The 17,134-nt window shown below is 51.8% G+C and overlaps 4 protein-coding genes across 4 annotated transcripts; 1 reads left to right on the top strand and 3 right to left on the bottom strand.

The window, feature by feature from the left end:
- Nucleotides 1-741: 741 nt before the first annotated feature.
- Nucleotides 742-2,277, top strand: TGAM01_v207544 (hypothetical protein; the record flags this gene model as incomplete). The annotated part of the gene is made up of 2 exons (XM_018805578.1): nt 742-988; nt 1,076-2,277. The coding sequence occupies 2 exons, from the start codon at nt 742-744 to the stop codon at nt 2,275-2,277; spliced, it is 1,449 nt and encodes a 482-aa protein (XP_018661238.1).
- Nucleotides 2,278-2,935: 658 nt separating this feature from the next.
- On the bottom strand, nt 2,936-3,895 carry TGAM01_v207543 (hypothetical protein; the record flags this gene model as incomplete). The annotated part of the gene is made up of 1 exon (XM_018805577.1): nt 2,936-3,895. The coding sequence occupies one exon, from the start codon at nt 3,893-3,895 to the stop codon at nt 2,936-2,938; it is 960 nt and encodes a 319-aa protein (XP_018661237.1).
- Nucleotides 3,896-5,826: 1,931 nt separating this feature from the next.
- On the bottom strand, nt 5,827-8,795 carry TGAM01_v207542 (xylan degradation regulator-1; the record flags this gene model as incomplete). The annotated part of the gene is made up of 3 exons (XM_018805576.1): nt 5,827-5,970; nt 6,035-8,361; nt 8,438-8,795. The coding sequence occupies 3 exons, from the start codon at nt 8,793-8,795 to the stop codon at nt 5,827-5,829; spliced, it is 2,829 nt and encodes a 942-aa protein (XP_018661236.1).
- A 3,150-nt stretch (nt 8,796-11,945) lies between these two features.
- Nucleotides 11,946-12,826, bottom strand: TGAM01_v207541 (hypothetical protein; the record flags this gene model as incomplete). The annotated part of the gene is made up of 2 exons (XM_018805575.1): nt 11,946-12,538; nt 12,631-12,826. The coding sequence occupies 2 exons, from the start codon at nt 12,824-12,826 to the stop codon at nt 11,946-11,948; spliced, it is 789 nt and encodes a 262-aa protein (XP_018661235.1).
- Nucleotides 12,827-17,134: the final 4,308 nt, after the last annotated feature.

Raw genomic sequence — 17,134 nt, 5'->3', positions numbered from 1 at the left:
ATAATTTACATGTGTAATTCATCAACTACAGCTTTTACCGCCGTATTCATGTGAGCTTAGAATAACACGATATCGAGTACTCTTCAAGCAAACATATCAATAGTTCTCGCCAATACCAATAATCCTATGCATAAGCTGACGAGTTGATTGATAACAGAATATGCCGCTCAAGATGCCGTGCATGATATATCACAGCTCAAAGCCCGCTGACTAACCAAAAGACGGTGCAAACCGTTGCCTCATCGGTCAGCGGCGACCGCCGAGCTTAGCCGCTTTTTGACAAACCGGTCCCTTGCATGATTAGTAGGTACTTTTTGTTATCTGCTGGGTGAACAAGATTTTGGTGTTACCCCAAAGTCGGCAACATGGGGGTTACCTCGAAAATACTGGGGCGTTCAGGGTGAGCTTGTCAGCTCTATTTAACCCAGCGGCAGGAGCAGCTTCTCATTCTTTTGTCTTTTTTTTTGAGCTGATGGGGATTTTGAGCGATTGATTGAACAGAATAAAAACGGTGAGAATGTCTGCTTTTGAATGTTGGTCTTGTGCACGGTTTACTATGCATGCGCGTCTTTGTTGTGTGAGTGTTGCTGACGTTGCGGAATAGGTTGATAAAAACTGATAGATGTATGCTATATAAACGAGTATATATATCCGGTTAAAGGAAGAAACCCCTCGGCTCAAAAAAGTTGAGAATCAAAAACTGGATAGATTAGAGGCATTGCCACAGCAGAAGAGCGAACCATGTCACCGCAGAGAAAGTTGCTGCTGCTGGGCACGTTTGTCCACTCCAAGACGGCGCAGCATCTCGAGTTCCTCCACAACGCTGCCGTAGCGGTGGATGAGCAGGGCAAGATTGCCGCCATTGAGCGGGACGTGGCGGATGCGAGCGAGGCCAAGGAACGGCTCGTCAAGCAACTCGGCTGGAACGAGGCAGAGGTGGATGTGACGGAGGCTGCCGAGGGGCAGTTTTTCTTCCCCGGCTTTATAGGTGAGTTGGGACACACCAATCGATGATGATGATGATGATGATGATGATGGTGATGATGATGATGATGATACTGACTGTATATGCCAGACACGCACATCCACGCCCCCCAGTACGCCAACGCCGGCATCTTTGGCAAATCCAGTCTGCTCGACTGGCTCGAGACATACACCTTCCCCCTCGAGTCCAGCCTCAAGGACCTCTCCAAGGCCCGCCGCGTCTACTCGCGCTGCGTCCGCCGCACGCTCGCCCACGGCACCACCACGGCCACCTACTACGCCACCATTGACGTCGCCGCGACAAATCTTCTAGCCGATCTATGCCTGTCCATGGGCCAGCGCGCCTTTGTCGGCAGAGCCTGCATGGACGATCCGGAGATCAACCCGGCCTACTACCGGGATGCTGATGCCGCCGAGACGCTGAGGGCGACGCAGCAGACGATTGACCATGTGCGCGGCATCGACCCCGGGTTCGACATTGTCTCGCCCATCCTGACGCCTCGCTTCGCCCCGTCGTGTACCCGCGAGGCCATGGCCGGATTGGCGCAGCTGCATCGCGAGACAAGCCTCCCAATCCAGACACACATCTCCGAGAACCTCGGCGAGATCCAGCTCGTACAGCGCATGTTCCCCGAGGCAGACTCCTACGCAGGCGTCTACGACAAATACGGCCTCCTGACACACAAAACCGTCCTCGCGCACGCCGTCCACATCTCCGAGGCCGAAGCAAGCCTCATCGCTGAGAAGAAGTCCAAGATATCCCACTGCCCGTGCAGCAACACGTGCTTGACTAGCGGGCCGGCTCGCGTGCGCTGGATGTGGGATAAGGGCATTGATGTTGGCCTGGGCACGGACATGAGCGGCGGATACAGCCCTTCGATCTTGGAGGCGGCGAGACAGGCTGCGCTGGTGAGCCGGCATGTGGCGATGGGCATTCATGTCCCTGTTGATGATGATGATGGCGCTGCTGCTGCTGCTGCTGAGAAGGAGAGGGTCAAGCTGACGGTTGAAGAGGTGCTGTACCTTGCCACCAGGGGAGGAGCTCGATGCGTGGGATTGGAAGAAAAGATTGGAGGCTTCGAAGTAGGCATGGAGTGGGACGCGCAGTTGGTATCTTTAAGTCAAGTGAGTGACGACGGAGGCTTAGAAGAGCAAGACGACAGCGATGGCTTCGTGGATGTGTTTGGCTGGGAGAGCTGGGACGAAAGATTAGCCAAGTGGCTGTACAATGGCGATGACCGGAACACGAAGAGAGTCTGGGTCAAGGGTCGGTTAGTTCACAGACGGAGCTGAGGTAATGGGGATATTATTTATAGAGTAGAACAAACGGCTATCACGATGGAACATGTAATGACGACAATGATGGGCATAAACGGATAGATGGATACATAGAATGGAGAAGAAGAGGAATTTCACTAGAAACAATGCCAATGCTGTTATTTTATAACACTATCTATCTGAGTAGAACTGGGTTGAGTTGCGTTAGTTGTGCCAAACGTGAGAACCAGGAAACAAAAGAGAAGAGAGTGATAAAAAGAAAAAGAGGCTATCAAGTTCGTTCCAAACATCAAAACACCATGTTCTTCTAAATCCCCGATACATACTTTTTTTATGCTTGCTTGAAAAAGAAATGGAAAAAAGAAAATGAAGAGAAAGAAAAAAAAACAGCCCACAGAATAAATTCTTTGCTCTCCCCTCTTGCAGAATCATGGAGGCAAATAGTGTAATGACAAACAAAAACAACAAATTTTCCCGTTTTCTCCTTTTATCTCCCAAAAAAAAAAAAAAAAAAAAAAGAACAAAAGCTCCAGAATCATTCTTCAAATAAAGTCGCCGGCCTCAAAACAAATAAGTTGGTGTTGCTGTCGATGTCGATTCGATTCGATTTTTCAAAACGCCTTCCTCCTTTTTTTTTTTTTTTTTTTCGTTTTCCACTTAGTTCTTCTTCGCTTTACTCTCCATCATATTCATCATCACCATCTTCTCTCTTCTTCACAGTCGACCGCTGAGATGATTGCGACAGCTGAGATTCCTCATCCTTCTTCACTTCCGCCCGCCTCCTATTCCGGTCCGCCCTCTTCTTGGCCTCTTCTCTCTTCTTCACATCCGCAGCCTCCATATCAATCGTCTTGACCCGGCCATCAATCTCCTTGATGAGCCGTGTCTTCACTCCCGCTGGCACGTTGTTCCAGTCTGCTGTGTTGCCGCCCAGCGCAAGCACCTTCATCCTAAACCAGGCACATTCGGCCGTCTTTTCGTTGAGCAGCACTCGCGTGTTGTTGAGGGCTTCGAGGCGTGCTTGCCGCGACTTCTTGGCTGCCTGGTTGTTGCGCTGGCGGTCAATCTTCTGGTGCTCCGCTGCAATCTTATTGTTGCGTGACTCGATTTCAAGGCGTTCATGATCGCTGATTCCCTCGGGGAACTTGTGGAAGTCCGGGATAATTGGCTTTGGAGGCAAATCTTTGACTTTGGTAGGAGGCAATACTGGTGGGTTGCGCTCTTGAAAGTCTATCTCATATCGTAAATCCTCTTTGCGGCGGATGAGCTCGGCAGAGGCAAGGCCATGAGGGATCGTCAACAGCATCTCATCAAGCGAGCAGCTTCCCATGCGCAGCGCCGGGCTGCTTGTCCAAGATCGGCTTGGATGCGCCCGACTTGCTTCCTGAGGGTGAAACGGCACTGCCGCTTGCTGCTGAGCAGGCATCTGCGGTAGATGCTGGTATGGAATCTTGGGCGTGAACCCTGTTGATGTTGGTACAGAGATGTCTGGCTGGGGAAAAGGAGGAGTCCCAACATTAGCAGAGTTCACATTGGCAGCGATAGTGTTAGGAGCGGCTATTCGGCGTCGTTTGGTCTGTCCTTCTACCGGCGAAGCAGGTAGACGCAACGAGCGTTTCCCAACAGACGACATCTGAAGCTTTCTTTTCTCTTCCTTCTCCTCCTCTTCTGCAATGGAGGTGCGTACTGAAAGTTCGGAGCAAAGAGAAAGTGTTCAAAACGACTATCAAATAGTATGAAGGCAGAGAGCCCCCATAGGAGTGTTTGGTGAAGACTCTCGTGGCAAAGAGAACCTGTCAAGAGAACAAACGGCAAACACGTTAGCAAAGTTCAAAAACGCCAAAGTCAAATGAACAAAAGCGACGCAAAATAATTAAAGGGCAGAAAAAAAGACAATGTTAGAGGGAAGATGTAAAAGGAAAAAGGGAAAGAAAAAAAAGAAAAGTTAAGCTCGGTAAAAAAAAATCTTGCCCAAAATGGCTTCTTGTCTGCTCTTTGCTTTACTTCTGTTCTTCCGGCTTGCAAGGCAAATGAGCCACAACAAACGATACAAGCAGTTTTTTTGTTTGAATGTAGAGTGAAGCAGCAGCAGAGCATTACTTCTCTGCCGTATACAAATAAATGGCCCGAGCACAAAGGAAGAGTGCAAAAAGTCATGTAAAGTAAAGCAAATGACCAAACATATAGGTCACAATGGGCACAAATTGTGCCCCCATGATATATGTGTGCTCGAGGGAGAAAGGATGAAGATTTGCACAAGCAGCACCCAAAAACCTCAGAAAGAAAGAAAGAGAAGAAAGAAATAGGAGAGAGAGGGGGGGGAGCAGTGCTAGGCGTTTTGAGAAAAAAGAGATGGCAAGCAGCAAACGTACTTCTTGTTGGTTCCCACTTCACACTTCACTTTCCCCTCACATGTGTTTCTCTTGGTGTATAAGTTGCTTCTTTCTACCAAGACGCAGAAGTTCATCGACAATGATAATATGTTATTGACCAGCAACCCGCAAAACACAGTAAGAAGAGAAGGAAAATCCCCAGCTCTGGCGAAAAAAGGGGAGAGTAATAGTCAGTAGCCTTCCAAAATCTTTGTGAATCAATGCAGGTTCTTCTTTTGCTCTCCCGCAATGTCCGCCAAAAATACCTTCCCATCCACCCCCCTTTCTTTCTTTCTTTCTTCTTCTTCTCCCCTCGGCTCATAAACGGTCCGTTATTCCAGCACTTTTTTTCTTCTCTTCCTTTTCACCTGCACCCTTTCCCATTACACTTGCTATTCTATAAATGAATACGCCGAAGTCGGCGTGTTCTCTACTTCATTCATGCATGCGGTGAATCAACGCTTCTCTTCTTGACCGCCTCGTCCGCGTGACCGGAGGCATCAAGAGATCAGATAGCCGTGTATGCTTGCGTCAGATGCTGTCCTCTATTGATCCATAAAGGGAGCAAACATGCGAGCAGACAAGAGATGAACAGCAGGTCGGTGAGCCACCGACAGGCAGACACCATTGATTGCTGCCATTGTGATTTCCCTCAGTCAGCAAACTTACTCCCACATCTTCACTCTCTGTCTGTCACGTTCGTTTGCTATAAGAATCACGTTTGCTTAAACATACAGCAATTTGTATTCATACACTCGGATAGATAGCCAAACGCTACACTAAAGAAACCATTATACAGTGCACACGTCATCCTAGACAAAATGCCAGCCTTATACATAATCACAGGGATATCTTTTCCGTCATAACCATTAATGCCGCTCGTAAAACTTTCCATCCTGACCCGACGCCTGAGTTCGCTTAGGTTGTCCACCCTGTTCCATGTCGTGAGAATATCCAAGGAATTCAAGCCTTGTCCAACACCATAGAAAGCCAATAAACCTAACCTGAACGATACAACAAGTCAACTAGAAACCATCTTCGTTGACTGCTGTGATGCTGCAATATTTGCAGCGGATGGCCACCTTTTGGCCACCTTTCTTTTTCTTTTTTCTTTTTTCCCTTTGTTTTTCCGGGTACGTTCGCATGTGCCCCCCTTTCCTGTAAGGTACTCTCGATAACATTACGGCCGCCCTCAAAGGGCCAAGCCAGTTCCGTTACCTGTCCATCGGTATAATCCAAGAAGCTCCCGCCGTCGCTGCTGCTGCTCGGCTAGGTCTTCTGGTACGCGACCTCGAATCAAAGCAAGTGCGCTTCGCATGACTTTGCTAAAGTTTCGCTAGTTCATCTATTAGTTTTTGCACAGAAAATAAACTGGATATTCTCAAAATTTGCCAACTTACTTGATACTCCGTGCTAAGAGTCACCACGCAGGCTTCGTGTGCTCGTACAATTGTCTCACACGCCTTAATGACGCTTGGAGAGGCTTCGGCTTGCAGCTTGTCGGCAATCAAGAGGAGAAGGAAAGATCCTTGCAAGAGATAGACTCCGTAGAAGAATGGCATAAACTCCAAGCCGGGGTCGAATTCAAGAATTTGATTGATGGCCTCTGCCGCCGACACCGCGTGGCTCGTTGCCGTGACAAATCCTTCTGACGAAATCCAGAGGTCATCGTCATCAAGAAGATTAATTGGGTCCCATTTGTCCGCGAGGAGTATGTGCAGAACATGCATGACGTGGGTACTGTAGGCCACCACGATGTTTGCCTGGATCTCGCTCTCCGTCATGCGGCTGGATGCGTTTGTCCGCACCGAGAGCGGAGACTGCATATCTATTGCGCCTCCGCTTTCGTGAATCTCGTGCTGCTCCTTATCTTTTGATGCCACTGGCAGATGCTTACCCTCGAATCTCTTGAGGCTTTCTTCATACATGTCTAGGTGGCGAGAGATCTCGGCGACTTGCTCGTCCCAATCACGCGCAGAGCGAAACCCAACCCCAAAGCGTGGGTGGCTCTTGGCATGATGAACATCAACAATCTCGCCCAAGATCGTCATTAGGGACAAGAAGTAGCCATAGATGCTACGGCCGCGGCACTCGTAGTGGGCTCCGCGAGCAGCACGAGGGCTATCGCCGAACTCGTCCGTCATGGAGCTATCAATGTTACCACCATCGTAGCTTCGAAACTGACCCGCTTGCCACTTGATGTCGTCCATGGGGTGGTAAAGCTCACTGCACTCGCTGTCAAGGAGAAACAGGGGGCGGTTGTAGCAGAGCGCCAAGTGCCTGTCAACGATATAAACAAGCCACCACGCCCGTCGCCGCTCCTCACGCTCCTCTTCTGTGACGTAGCGAGTGTTATTTCTGTTTAGGTCGTGCTCATCCACGTCTTCGTTGGTGGCTTCGCCGTCCTCTTGGCTAGCAGGTGGATTGCCGACTGGCAGTTCACGACCAAGCTTGAGCTCTCTGGCAAGAGACCAAGCTGCACCCCACCACCGAAGACTGGCGCCCTTGTACTCGCTAGCCGAAATGACTGTCGCGAGGTGCACATAGGTGATGACATCGTCGAGGCTTCCGATGGCCCCAAAAGCACCCGTTTCGCCAGCCAAAGAATCCAGGTTCATTGAACCCGGCATGGCAACGCCAAGGCCACCCAGAGCAGCCGGGCCAACCACGGGGCTAGTCTTGGGAGACGGGCTGTTTGTGCCCGTGTGGATCAAAGGTTGGAGAAGTCCAACAGTCAACTCGAGTAGCTTCTTGCAGACCTTGCTTCTCGCAGAAGGCAGGCTTGTCAAGAAGGACGCTTCGCTGGTCTGCGCTGCCACCCACAGCATGCTCGCAAGCAGCGCGGGCTGGCACCTCCGTGGGTTGGTAGGATGCAGAAAAGAGCGCTTTCGGAACACGAATCCCAGAACATAAGGAGACATTGGATGCATTTGTGCCGATGATGAAGAGGAGAAGTACATGTCGATCAAATCGCATGCCAACGAAAGGGGGAGGATGTTCCCCAGGTGAGGCAGCAGAGGCTCAAGGACAGGATATCGCAGGTCGCTTTGCTTGAACATGGGCTGCGAAAGCTGCAGCTGGAACTGGCCAGACGGAGAAGCCAGAGAAACTCCCCAGGAAGGTGAGCTCCCATTGGCCAGAGGGTACTCGTGAATGTGGCCGGCACCGAGACGGAAGTTTCCGTCGCTGCTATAGGTTGCTGGGCTCTGGGCTTGCGTAGCATAGTTGATGCCAGAGTAGCCGGGCATGGTAGTCGGCGGAGCGCCATACGGCTGGGCGACCATCACATGGCCATTGATACCAGGGCTATCGTAGTTGGGGTGTACTTCGCCATACGCACCAAGCCCCATTGCCGATGGCGTTTCCAGTTGACTTCTACCCAGGGCAGGGTCAACTCCGACGTGACCATGATGCTCCTCAAGGCCTTCCATTGCCCCAATTGCAGGGTGCTGCGACAGTCCGTTGTCACTGAAGGAGCTGACAGAGCCTTCAATATGGCCGTGAGGTGGGTCGTGGGCAGTTTGTGGTAGATCAGCGCTGCCGCGCGAAGACTCACTTTGCTGACGCGACAGCTTGCGATGGTGCTGCTCCTCTGAGTCCTGAGCTTGGCCGGGATGCTGTGATCCTGACGCAGCCGCGGCGGCGGCCTGCTGAGCAGCAATGTCCTTGCGCGATGCCTTGCCTCGCTTCTTCCGCTCTCGGATGTACTCGCAGCTAAGGCCGAATTCTGGTAAACGGTCAGCATACACATGTCCCTGAATGAAGAGGCATTGCCTTAAGGGATAGAAGAGAGAAGCTCGTACCTATGCAGTGAGCACAGGGGTGCAAGCCGTCGCATTTAGTACGCAGCTGGTTGCATTGATCACAAGCTCGACTGATTCTCCTTCTAATTGGACCAGCAGTCCCCGTCGAATTCTTTCTCCCTGCAACGAGTGAGCCCTGCCGTTGCTGCTTTGGCTGGGGGGGATTGGACCTCAGCATACGCGAATTTGAAAGCTCAGCATGTTGCGAGAGATGTTGGATAGGATAGGGGTGGTTGTTGTTAAATGTGTTGACGTTTATCGAGTGGAGGTGAGCTTGAGACGCATGGTAGTTGGCGTCAAAGGATGCCGAAGAGATGTCGGGATAGGCTGAATAGCGGCGCAGCGGATTCGACAACATGATGGCGTCTTGTTACTTGATGAGGTAGCCGAATGTAAGGCTTATCAAGCTATTGCTGGGGCGAGTCAGGGAGACGAAGCACCCAGAAACAGTAACTAGGAAGAGGGATTCAAAAGCAAGGCCGAGATGGTTCAATCCGATATGCTTCTGAAATGATGGCCGCTTGAAAAGGTGAGCTGTGGTTGTTGCTGCTGCGGCTTTATCCGTGAGATAAGCACACGTTGAAGGAGTATGTAGCCGTCAAATAGAGCAAATCACGGGCAAATAAGATTTGCACCAGGCTCTGCCTGCCGCTGCCACAAAGTAGGCTTTCAAAGGAGAGTGTTAGAATGAGGTGAATGCTGCTCGCCAGATCAACATGCTTCAAAAATGAGATGTTCCGGCAGCAATCAGTCTCTTGACGAAACTATGACTCGCCGAAAGAAAACAGGGAAGCCGACAGTTCTCACTTGGTGATTGCGAGAGTGTAAAGAGGGGAAAGGGGGAAAAGGCAGCTTTAAAAAAAAATACCCTATCGTGAGCATTCACAAGCTGCTCGCCTGCCGCCCAGTAATGGCAGAAAATCACCAGCAATGACACAAACAAAAATGATGCAGCGTGAGAAGTCGTGGCGATGACAGAGACTGGGGGGGTGTTTGTTAAAAAAACACGACAAGAGAGCTCCATCATCGAAGTAATATATGGGGACGCTTCTCAATTTTTATTGCTGCTCGCTCCATGCACCGGCCTCCATCAGACAAGCCTTGTGAGGGTCCCAAAGGCCCCAAAGGCCCCAGAGGAGACCTCGCCAGGCCAGGGTGGGCAGGCATGGCAAGCCGTCGATGGTGTGGAGGCGGAGAGGGTGGCCAAGTGATGGTCATGGATGGCTGGAGAATAGGATGGCGATGGAGCAACTTGTGGAGGTGGACTTGTAAGTGGAGACGCTGGGGTGCGTAATGCATTTTCCATTGGCGCGCGTCCTTAGGGCGATTTGCTATTGTATAGCTAAGGGAATTTCGGAGATACTAGTAGTTCCTAGCCATCATCACACTGCTGCTGCTGCCAGCAGGTGTTTCCGCCTCAGCAGTTGGAGCTGTTCGTCCCCATGGTTCTCGGGCACGCCACATCAACGATCGAGTAGGGGGGTGGAGGCAGAGGCAGCAGCACAGAAGGTACTTGTAGCAGCAGCAGTAGCAGCAACAGCAGCAACAATAACAGCAGCACACATGTCCCTGTAGAGAGCATTATCGCCACGAGCCGGCCGTTTCTGCAACGACACGGCTGTGGCTGGCCGTAGAATAGATTGATTGGGGTGACAGGGAAAGGCCTGGGAGCGGCAAGCAATCCATGCAGAGCAAAGCTACCAATCCACGTTTCCGTCGCTGCACGACCAACGTTGAGATGAAGAACGGAACATTTTTTCTGCCCAGCGTCTTCAGTCGGCGAATCGACACATGCCGTTTCATGGAGAGAGCCGCGTCCCTCCGTCGTATTTTCCGATGCTCATTTGTCGGGCAACTCGCAGGGTGCCTGTCAGAGTCCTCCCAGGTACATGCATTAGCACGCTCTCCTACACGCCGCCACGCGTATCGAAGACTTATTGCCGGTGGTAAGGGCCGGTTTCAGCAGCGAACGATTATGCGGGGTTGGCTAGACAAGCCGAGTTCCAAGTTCCTGTCGACGGCAGGCCCTCTGGCGGCATCCTGGCGGCCATTTACTGCTAGGCAGCCTGGACCTGACGCTGGTGCCAGACCGGCCAGCCTCTTTGTGGGCAGTGGCTGCTGCTCCAACCGTCCATCAGCCGCGCCCTCGGACCTGAGCTCAGCAAGATGGCAAGTCGGAGGCCTTTCCCAAAGCGTCAAGCCACTCTAGACACTTCTGGAAATGGTGCAGGGGGGCCATGCGGCGAGTATGGGGTCGGTCCAAGTGGCGCCACGGTTTGGGCTGGTGCTGGCTGCCCCCAACTAGATGGGCGAAGAACAGGGCGTGCAGACAAGTGACAATCGGACCAGGGGAGAAGACGAGAGGGAGTCGCTGCTCGGAAAAGGTCTCCGTTGGGCTAAGCGAGGAAAAATTTTGGCATCCATCCCCTCATCTGACTGCATCTCTGATCGCGCTGCTGCAGAGGGACCGAAGGGGCATCCGTCTGTCTATAAGAAGAGAAGGGAAAAGGAGAAAAGGAGACGTGATGGTGATGGTGATGGTGATGGCGATGGTGAAGGAGATGAATTAGAAAAAGGGATGACAAAACCAAAATTGGCAAATGCCCGCGTAGTAAGCCAACAGCCGCACGGATACGAAGCAAGCAAAGTTCGGCACGCAGTCAGACTCAACCCTGAAGCCCAGGCGCGGAGCGGTGCGGTGCGCGGAGAAAGGCATCTTGGAGCAGGAACGCACACGGGAAGTGCTGGCCTGGCGGCGTCTCTGCGGTTAGAACCAGAACCGGCCGGCCATGGCCAACCACATCTCGCGGCAGACAGCTTTAATTCGCAGTGCTAGCCTGTGATTGGGCTCGCTCTAGTGCCTGACCGCCGCCGCTTTAGAAGAGAGAAAAATCTTTTGGCTTGGCACGAGGAAGCGCCAGGGCATCGCGCCTTCACGTTTATTGCTGGCCCACTTGCCCTTCTGCGGCACCGTTTGGATGTGGCTGCTGCTGCTGCTGCTGTTGCTCCTTGTACCGGAGCGTACCGGGGTGTAGTACCGGAGTGTGCCAACACGGCGTCGCAACAGCGTGTGGTAGCGCTCGATTCAGGGTGTTGGCAGCCTGCTAGCTCCGGCTGGTAGAGCTGTACATCTCTCGCCCGCTAGTTCATCACTGGCGCCCAGGTCGCAATTATCTAGCAGAAAAGCTGGGGATATCAGAACGGATTATTTCTCGACTTTCAAATCGCCGAAAGATGGCATCGCCACTACCGGCAAGTCACAAGATGGCGATGTAGTATACATGACGAATCGCAAATATACATGCATGAACAAAATAGACCCCCCTCCCTTTCCCCAACCCTCCGAGCCGCCCGTGATCCCCACACTCTTCATCTCCTTTAAAGTGCTTCGGATGCGACTCCAGGAATATCCCACTGCTCTGTGTTTCCCCGTCCGCCTTGGCCCAATGCTTGTGCTCCCTGTATTACTCCAGGGCTTATATTGCCCGTGTAACCATCTTAGCGGAAATTAATTCGTACGGTCGTTGCCATCGCCTCCGTCTTTGGGGTCGTAGTAGACAGAATCGGGACAAGTGCTTTTGGACCCGTCAGGTGCTGCAGCAACGAATTTGCCGTCTTGCAGAGAGCCCTGGACGTTGAAGTGGTAATAGACTTGGTTCAGGCTCTTGCCCTCGCAGCCCAGCGTCACATCGGCGCCGTGTTGCTGAGAGAGGGCGGACTGGATGTCGTCTAGTGAGTAGGACTTGGAGCCGTCAGGAGTGATTCCGGCATCAGCAAGCCATTGGTAGGTAGGCAGCGTCTTGAACAGTGAGACGGTCTTGGAGAAGAAATCAACAGCTTCTTGGGTGGGAACATAGTCTTCATAGCAGCTGGGATCCAGGGTAGAAATACAGGTGCCATGCTTGCCCCATTCGTGCTCCCAGAAAGACTCATCGTCGCCTTGATAGTCCTTCCAGTAAGTCTGCATAAAGTCAAGAGTGCTGCTGGCATTCATGGCAGTCAAGATATCGGTGATATTAGTGTACGCTCGACTGCTGTCGCATGTCTGGGGAAACGACCCATCACAATTGTCTGGCCACAGTCCGTGAACGGTCCAGGAATCTAAAGGCGTCGTTACGTGTAAGTCATCATCCTCCATTTGGAAAGTCATAATGAGTCGCATCCTGCTAGGCTGCAGGCCTTCATTCGCTTACCAGATGGGCCCGTTGGGGGATTGGTATCCCAGAATTGAGTCTGGAGCAGCTGACCAGACGGAATGAAGCAGCAAGTATCTTCAACGGCGGTAGTGTTGTGGCAAGAGAGTGGAGAACTGCTAGGACACACTTTGGAGGCCGCGGCGGCAACAGAGATGAATGCAGCCAGGACAGAAACGGCCTTGTATGGGTACATCTTGAAGCGTGAAACTCGAGGAATGGCTGCAGTTGGCGCGGTGCTTGGTCGTCTTCTTGAATCTTATCTGCTCTCTCCCTTTCCGTTTCCTTATAATCTCTTCTCTTTAAATGAGCAGATGGTCTCAGACAAGCAGTAAATATGGTCAGCCCTACCTATTTAACATCAGAAACTCTTAAAAGATCAACGGGCAGATAACAAAGGCCCCTGGGGCCATCTTTGGATGGCGCTTGTGACGAATGTGGTAGGTGTATCGACTTTAATCGACCATTGGCTGAAGATCGGAACTTCTGCCGGGATATCTGCTGTTGATTCACATGATAAACCTCCTTTGAAACGGACGAAACGATTCATTTCAACTTGGTAATGGCGAATAACTGTCCTCTGTTTTGCTGTGCCTTCAGCCAGGCTGACTTTGGCTGTGATGCGCTACGCACAGACTTCTCGGTGGACAAAGTTCCTTCACCTAGCGCCCGGAAGAAGCTCCCATTTCAGAAGGTTGAAAGGCGGCATCTAACAAGATCTGCGGATCGACAGCACTTGTGTTGGCAAAGCGTCCCCAGAGCTCCGAGCAGATGCCAAAAGCCTCGCTGTTTCGCTGCTTCATTCGTTGGCTGCGACTGAGGCTTTTAGTGCATAATGATGAGGAGGTTTCATTTGTCTGACTGCTTTAAGCTCAACGCATTAGCATTGGTAGATGGTGAAATTGAGTATGTTTCACTGTGGGTATAATGAGCAGCGACAATCAAGGCTCCATAGCCTGGAGTCATGTGGGCGACGTCTCTCGCAGTGAACCGCAGTTGTACGCGTCTGATGGACTGGGAGTTTTCTTGGGGTTCGACCATTGTCATTTACGATCCGGTATCAATGGTGTGGCATGGGCTTGACCACCAGTTCAGACGCTTTTGAACATTGAAATTGATGTGGTGGTGAATCACAGGCGAGAGTCGTGGCGAAGTGCTTGATGTATCTGTACCTAGGCAGGCAAAGAGGCGACATCTTGGCCATGCTCGATACAAAGCTGTAGATCTGCTAATGTGTGCAAGGGCAGATGGCCGTCCAGTTGGGCGGCTCTGGGAACATTGAAGTTACGAGGCTCGTGCTTTGGGTATCACAGGTCACGTGCATCGCATCGATCTTCACTTTGACAGACTTCAGCCCATCAGCAACGAAAAAGCATCTCTTCTTCACCTCGTATTTGGCCTTGGGTGGCACGCAACGGCGCTGCGCATTATGTAATCTAGAGGCTGACCTATATCAGAGCACCACGGGAGCCCAGACAAGGATTCCGTTTATAACGGAGCCTCTCCTGGCGTTTCTCGCATCTATAAGTACACCACTAAATTAGCATCGTCCACCCGCCCACTCACTAACAGATGGCCTTATGCCACAAAGAGCTAGACCAACATGCACATTGCAATGACAAAAGGCACATGAAAGCGGCAGATGGACTAGGCTCGAACGAGAGTTGGAGCTCGCAATAACTCCTACAGACTCTCCACTCTCCAACTCCACGGCGGCTGTACACCACCATCATACCTCGGGATCTGGCTCAAGCATCCCACAGACATGGGCAGATGAGACACGGCGATACACTTGCATAGCCATTGCAACTCCGGCGAGAAAGCTTCGGATCATGCTAGCAGACGGAGACTTGTACGCATAAAGTAGGTAGGTCTGGGTGCTTGCGCTTGAACTGACGAACTCCCAAACGCAGTAAGAGATGCAACATTCAAAAGCGCTAACTAGGCTATTCAACTAGTTTAGCATTCATGGCTTCAATGTCCTGTGCATAATAGTCCGATGAAGCAGTCCGATGAAGCATACTGATCACCTCGCCTTGAGAGAATTCGGTATCAGCTGCAGGACAAAGGTAAACACTTTGACACGGGGCCTGGCACAGTGGATATACTTGTCCGGGATCGAAGTACCTACCTTGTACCGTCCGGCAGATATCAAGAACTACGGTAAGGTTAACATTGAGATTTACGTCTATCCATTACGATTATTCTAGACCACAAGAACGCCTCTCGGCACCTCGTCGTACTAACATAAGCGCGATCAAGTTTTTCCCCCCTTGAACCCACGGAATACCGGTCGATTACCGCTGCCGCATCAATGACCCTACGAAGATGAGCACGGGGAGTTAAGTTTGGCGGGGAGGGTGATGTCGACGCGGGCCTCATTGGTGGACCAAGCCCGATATGCGCATGCTAGTACGTTTACCACCCTCGCTCCGAGCCGTACTCCATGTGTGATTACACTTAGACTTTGAGGCCTGGCTCCCCTTGCTGTACTTTGTACCGAAAGGCATCCCGCAATGGCAATTCTGCTTGAGACGAACTGGGCCGGCCATCGGCCACACCTCCTCCAGCAATAGCGCCGAAGCCCAAGCAGAGAGGCAGTGGCCCTGGCAAGGCGCAAGGGTCCTGTTTTCAAACTCCAAGCGCGTTATGCCCTGCATGTGGCCCCAACGGTACTCGGGCCGAACCCCGGAGTTTTGCAGCCACTGACAGAGGCGCCAGCGCTCACGAGAGGCGTCACTGCAACCCATAGACCAGCTATTGATCCGTTGCCTAATGAATTGAGCCTGGAGTCGAGCGGTTCCCATCACGAACCTTGCTACGACGGCCGGGCACCCTACAGTACAGTATATTGGCATCCCATCACTTGCGCACAATGCAACGCTGCTCAGCAACCTTGCCAAGGGCAAGATCTGGGGGATTCCATCATCTGTCAAGCTGTCACTCCGGAGTATATCGCTTCTCCAGGTTTTCCCCATTTCCCCATTTCCCCGTTTCCCCGCCAAATACTCAAAACCTGGTTCATGTCCTCCCAAGCCTCGTCGTCGCAGCTGAATGCGAGCGGGAGAACATCGTCCGATGTTTGAAGAAAGCTGGTGACGCGTGAAATAAAAACGCCGACGTACAACTGTGACGACCACGATCTATCATGACAATTTGCCGTTCAGCCCACCAACAGGAGCCGCTTCTTGGCCTGCGACGCCACCGCGGGGGAAAAGCTTGATCGACCATCCAGGTTCCCCAAGGCAGCTCAAGCGGATGTGGCCTGACTGTTGACATGGACATGAATTGCAACTCAAAGGAATGCCCGTTCGCTCGTAAGAGGGGGAGACCGGTCGACGGCGGACCAATGCTTCAAGGTTGATGTGTTCTAGACTTGCTCGGCAATGGCAAAAGGTTAAACTCAGAGGACTCAAAACTCCGGATTACAAACGAGGGGAAAAGGCAACCATCATTCTCCTCAACTTGAAAATCAGGAGATGACATTATTAAACTTGTTTTCCAACATTGTACCTACTCCGTAGAGCTTGCTCGTGCACCTTCTTCCACAGACAAACGTCCAATCCCCCCCCCGAAAGCTGATACCACAAAGTACTTGGAACTGGGACACGCAATATCGTGAGCAGGTCCATTGGCTCTTGCTCCTCCTCTTGCTCCTCCTCCTTCAGCTGCCGAGCTATTCAATTGGATATTAGGGGTACGTGTATATTGGTCTGTCTGTTCATCAAAGGGAAGTAGGGAAAATCTCTTCTCTTCTGGCACTGCCCCCATCCCCTCGTCCGTCGCCGCCAATGCCGGTCATATCCGCATGACACAGAGAATCTTGCCACGAAATAGATGAAAGAATGCTGATCATGTACTCTCTTCAATAGTCTGTTCAAACTTTTCCTGCCTGCTGCCTTGCCCCCTCAGCAAAGGAGCGGAAGGCCCGCGTGGCGCGAACGCAGACAGACATCCTACAAGTTACACTAGCAATTGAGGGATTGGCTCAAGGGATTGGCGAAAAGAGAGAGAGAAAGAGAGTCTCGATAGACTTGAATGTCAATCTCCCGTTCCCGCTCCCATCTACCCTGTACTTTTTCGCCTGTGCGTGCATGCTAGGGCAGGCAAAAGCAGGTCAAGTGCTCATGGCTTGCGCTTCTGAGGGGCCGATGCCTTTCGTCGTCGAGATGTCCTGCGGCCGACTGGGGCGCGTGTTCGTTCCCCTGTCTAGTGAGCAGCGTCTTATCGTTACTTGATCCAGCAAGGTGGACCCATAATCTCACGTCTGGGGACTCTCATCAAGGCCAATGTCTGCTGCAGTTCAAGCATGCGGTATGGTATGCCTTTTCACTCTTTAGCTCCACGATTGCTTTCTGCCTCTACTTTGGTGGACCGCGGGCCCTCATCCCGCACTTCGGCTGGTCAGAAATATGAGATGTCATGGGGGCATCCATTTCTCCTTCTGCCCTTCATCTATCCACACGGGACTTCGCTTGGCCTAAGACTCACTTACAGGTACACT

This window comes from Trichoderma gamsii, assembly GCF_001481775.2.
Source record: "Trichoderma gamsii strain T6085 chromosome Unknown Scaffold_28.2, whole genome shotgun sequence".
Lineage (NCBI taxonomy): Eukaryota > Fungi > Ascomycota > Sordariomycetes > Hypocreales > Hypocreaceae > Trichoderma > Trichoderma gamsii.
The sequence above is the reverse complement of the archived record's forward strand: the minus strand, read 5'-3'. Positions and strand labels throughout refer to the sequence as shown.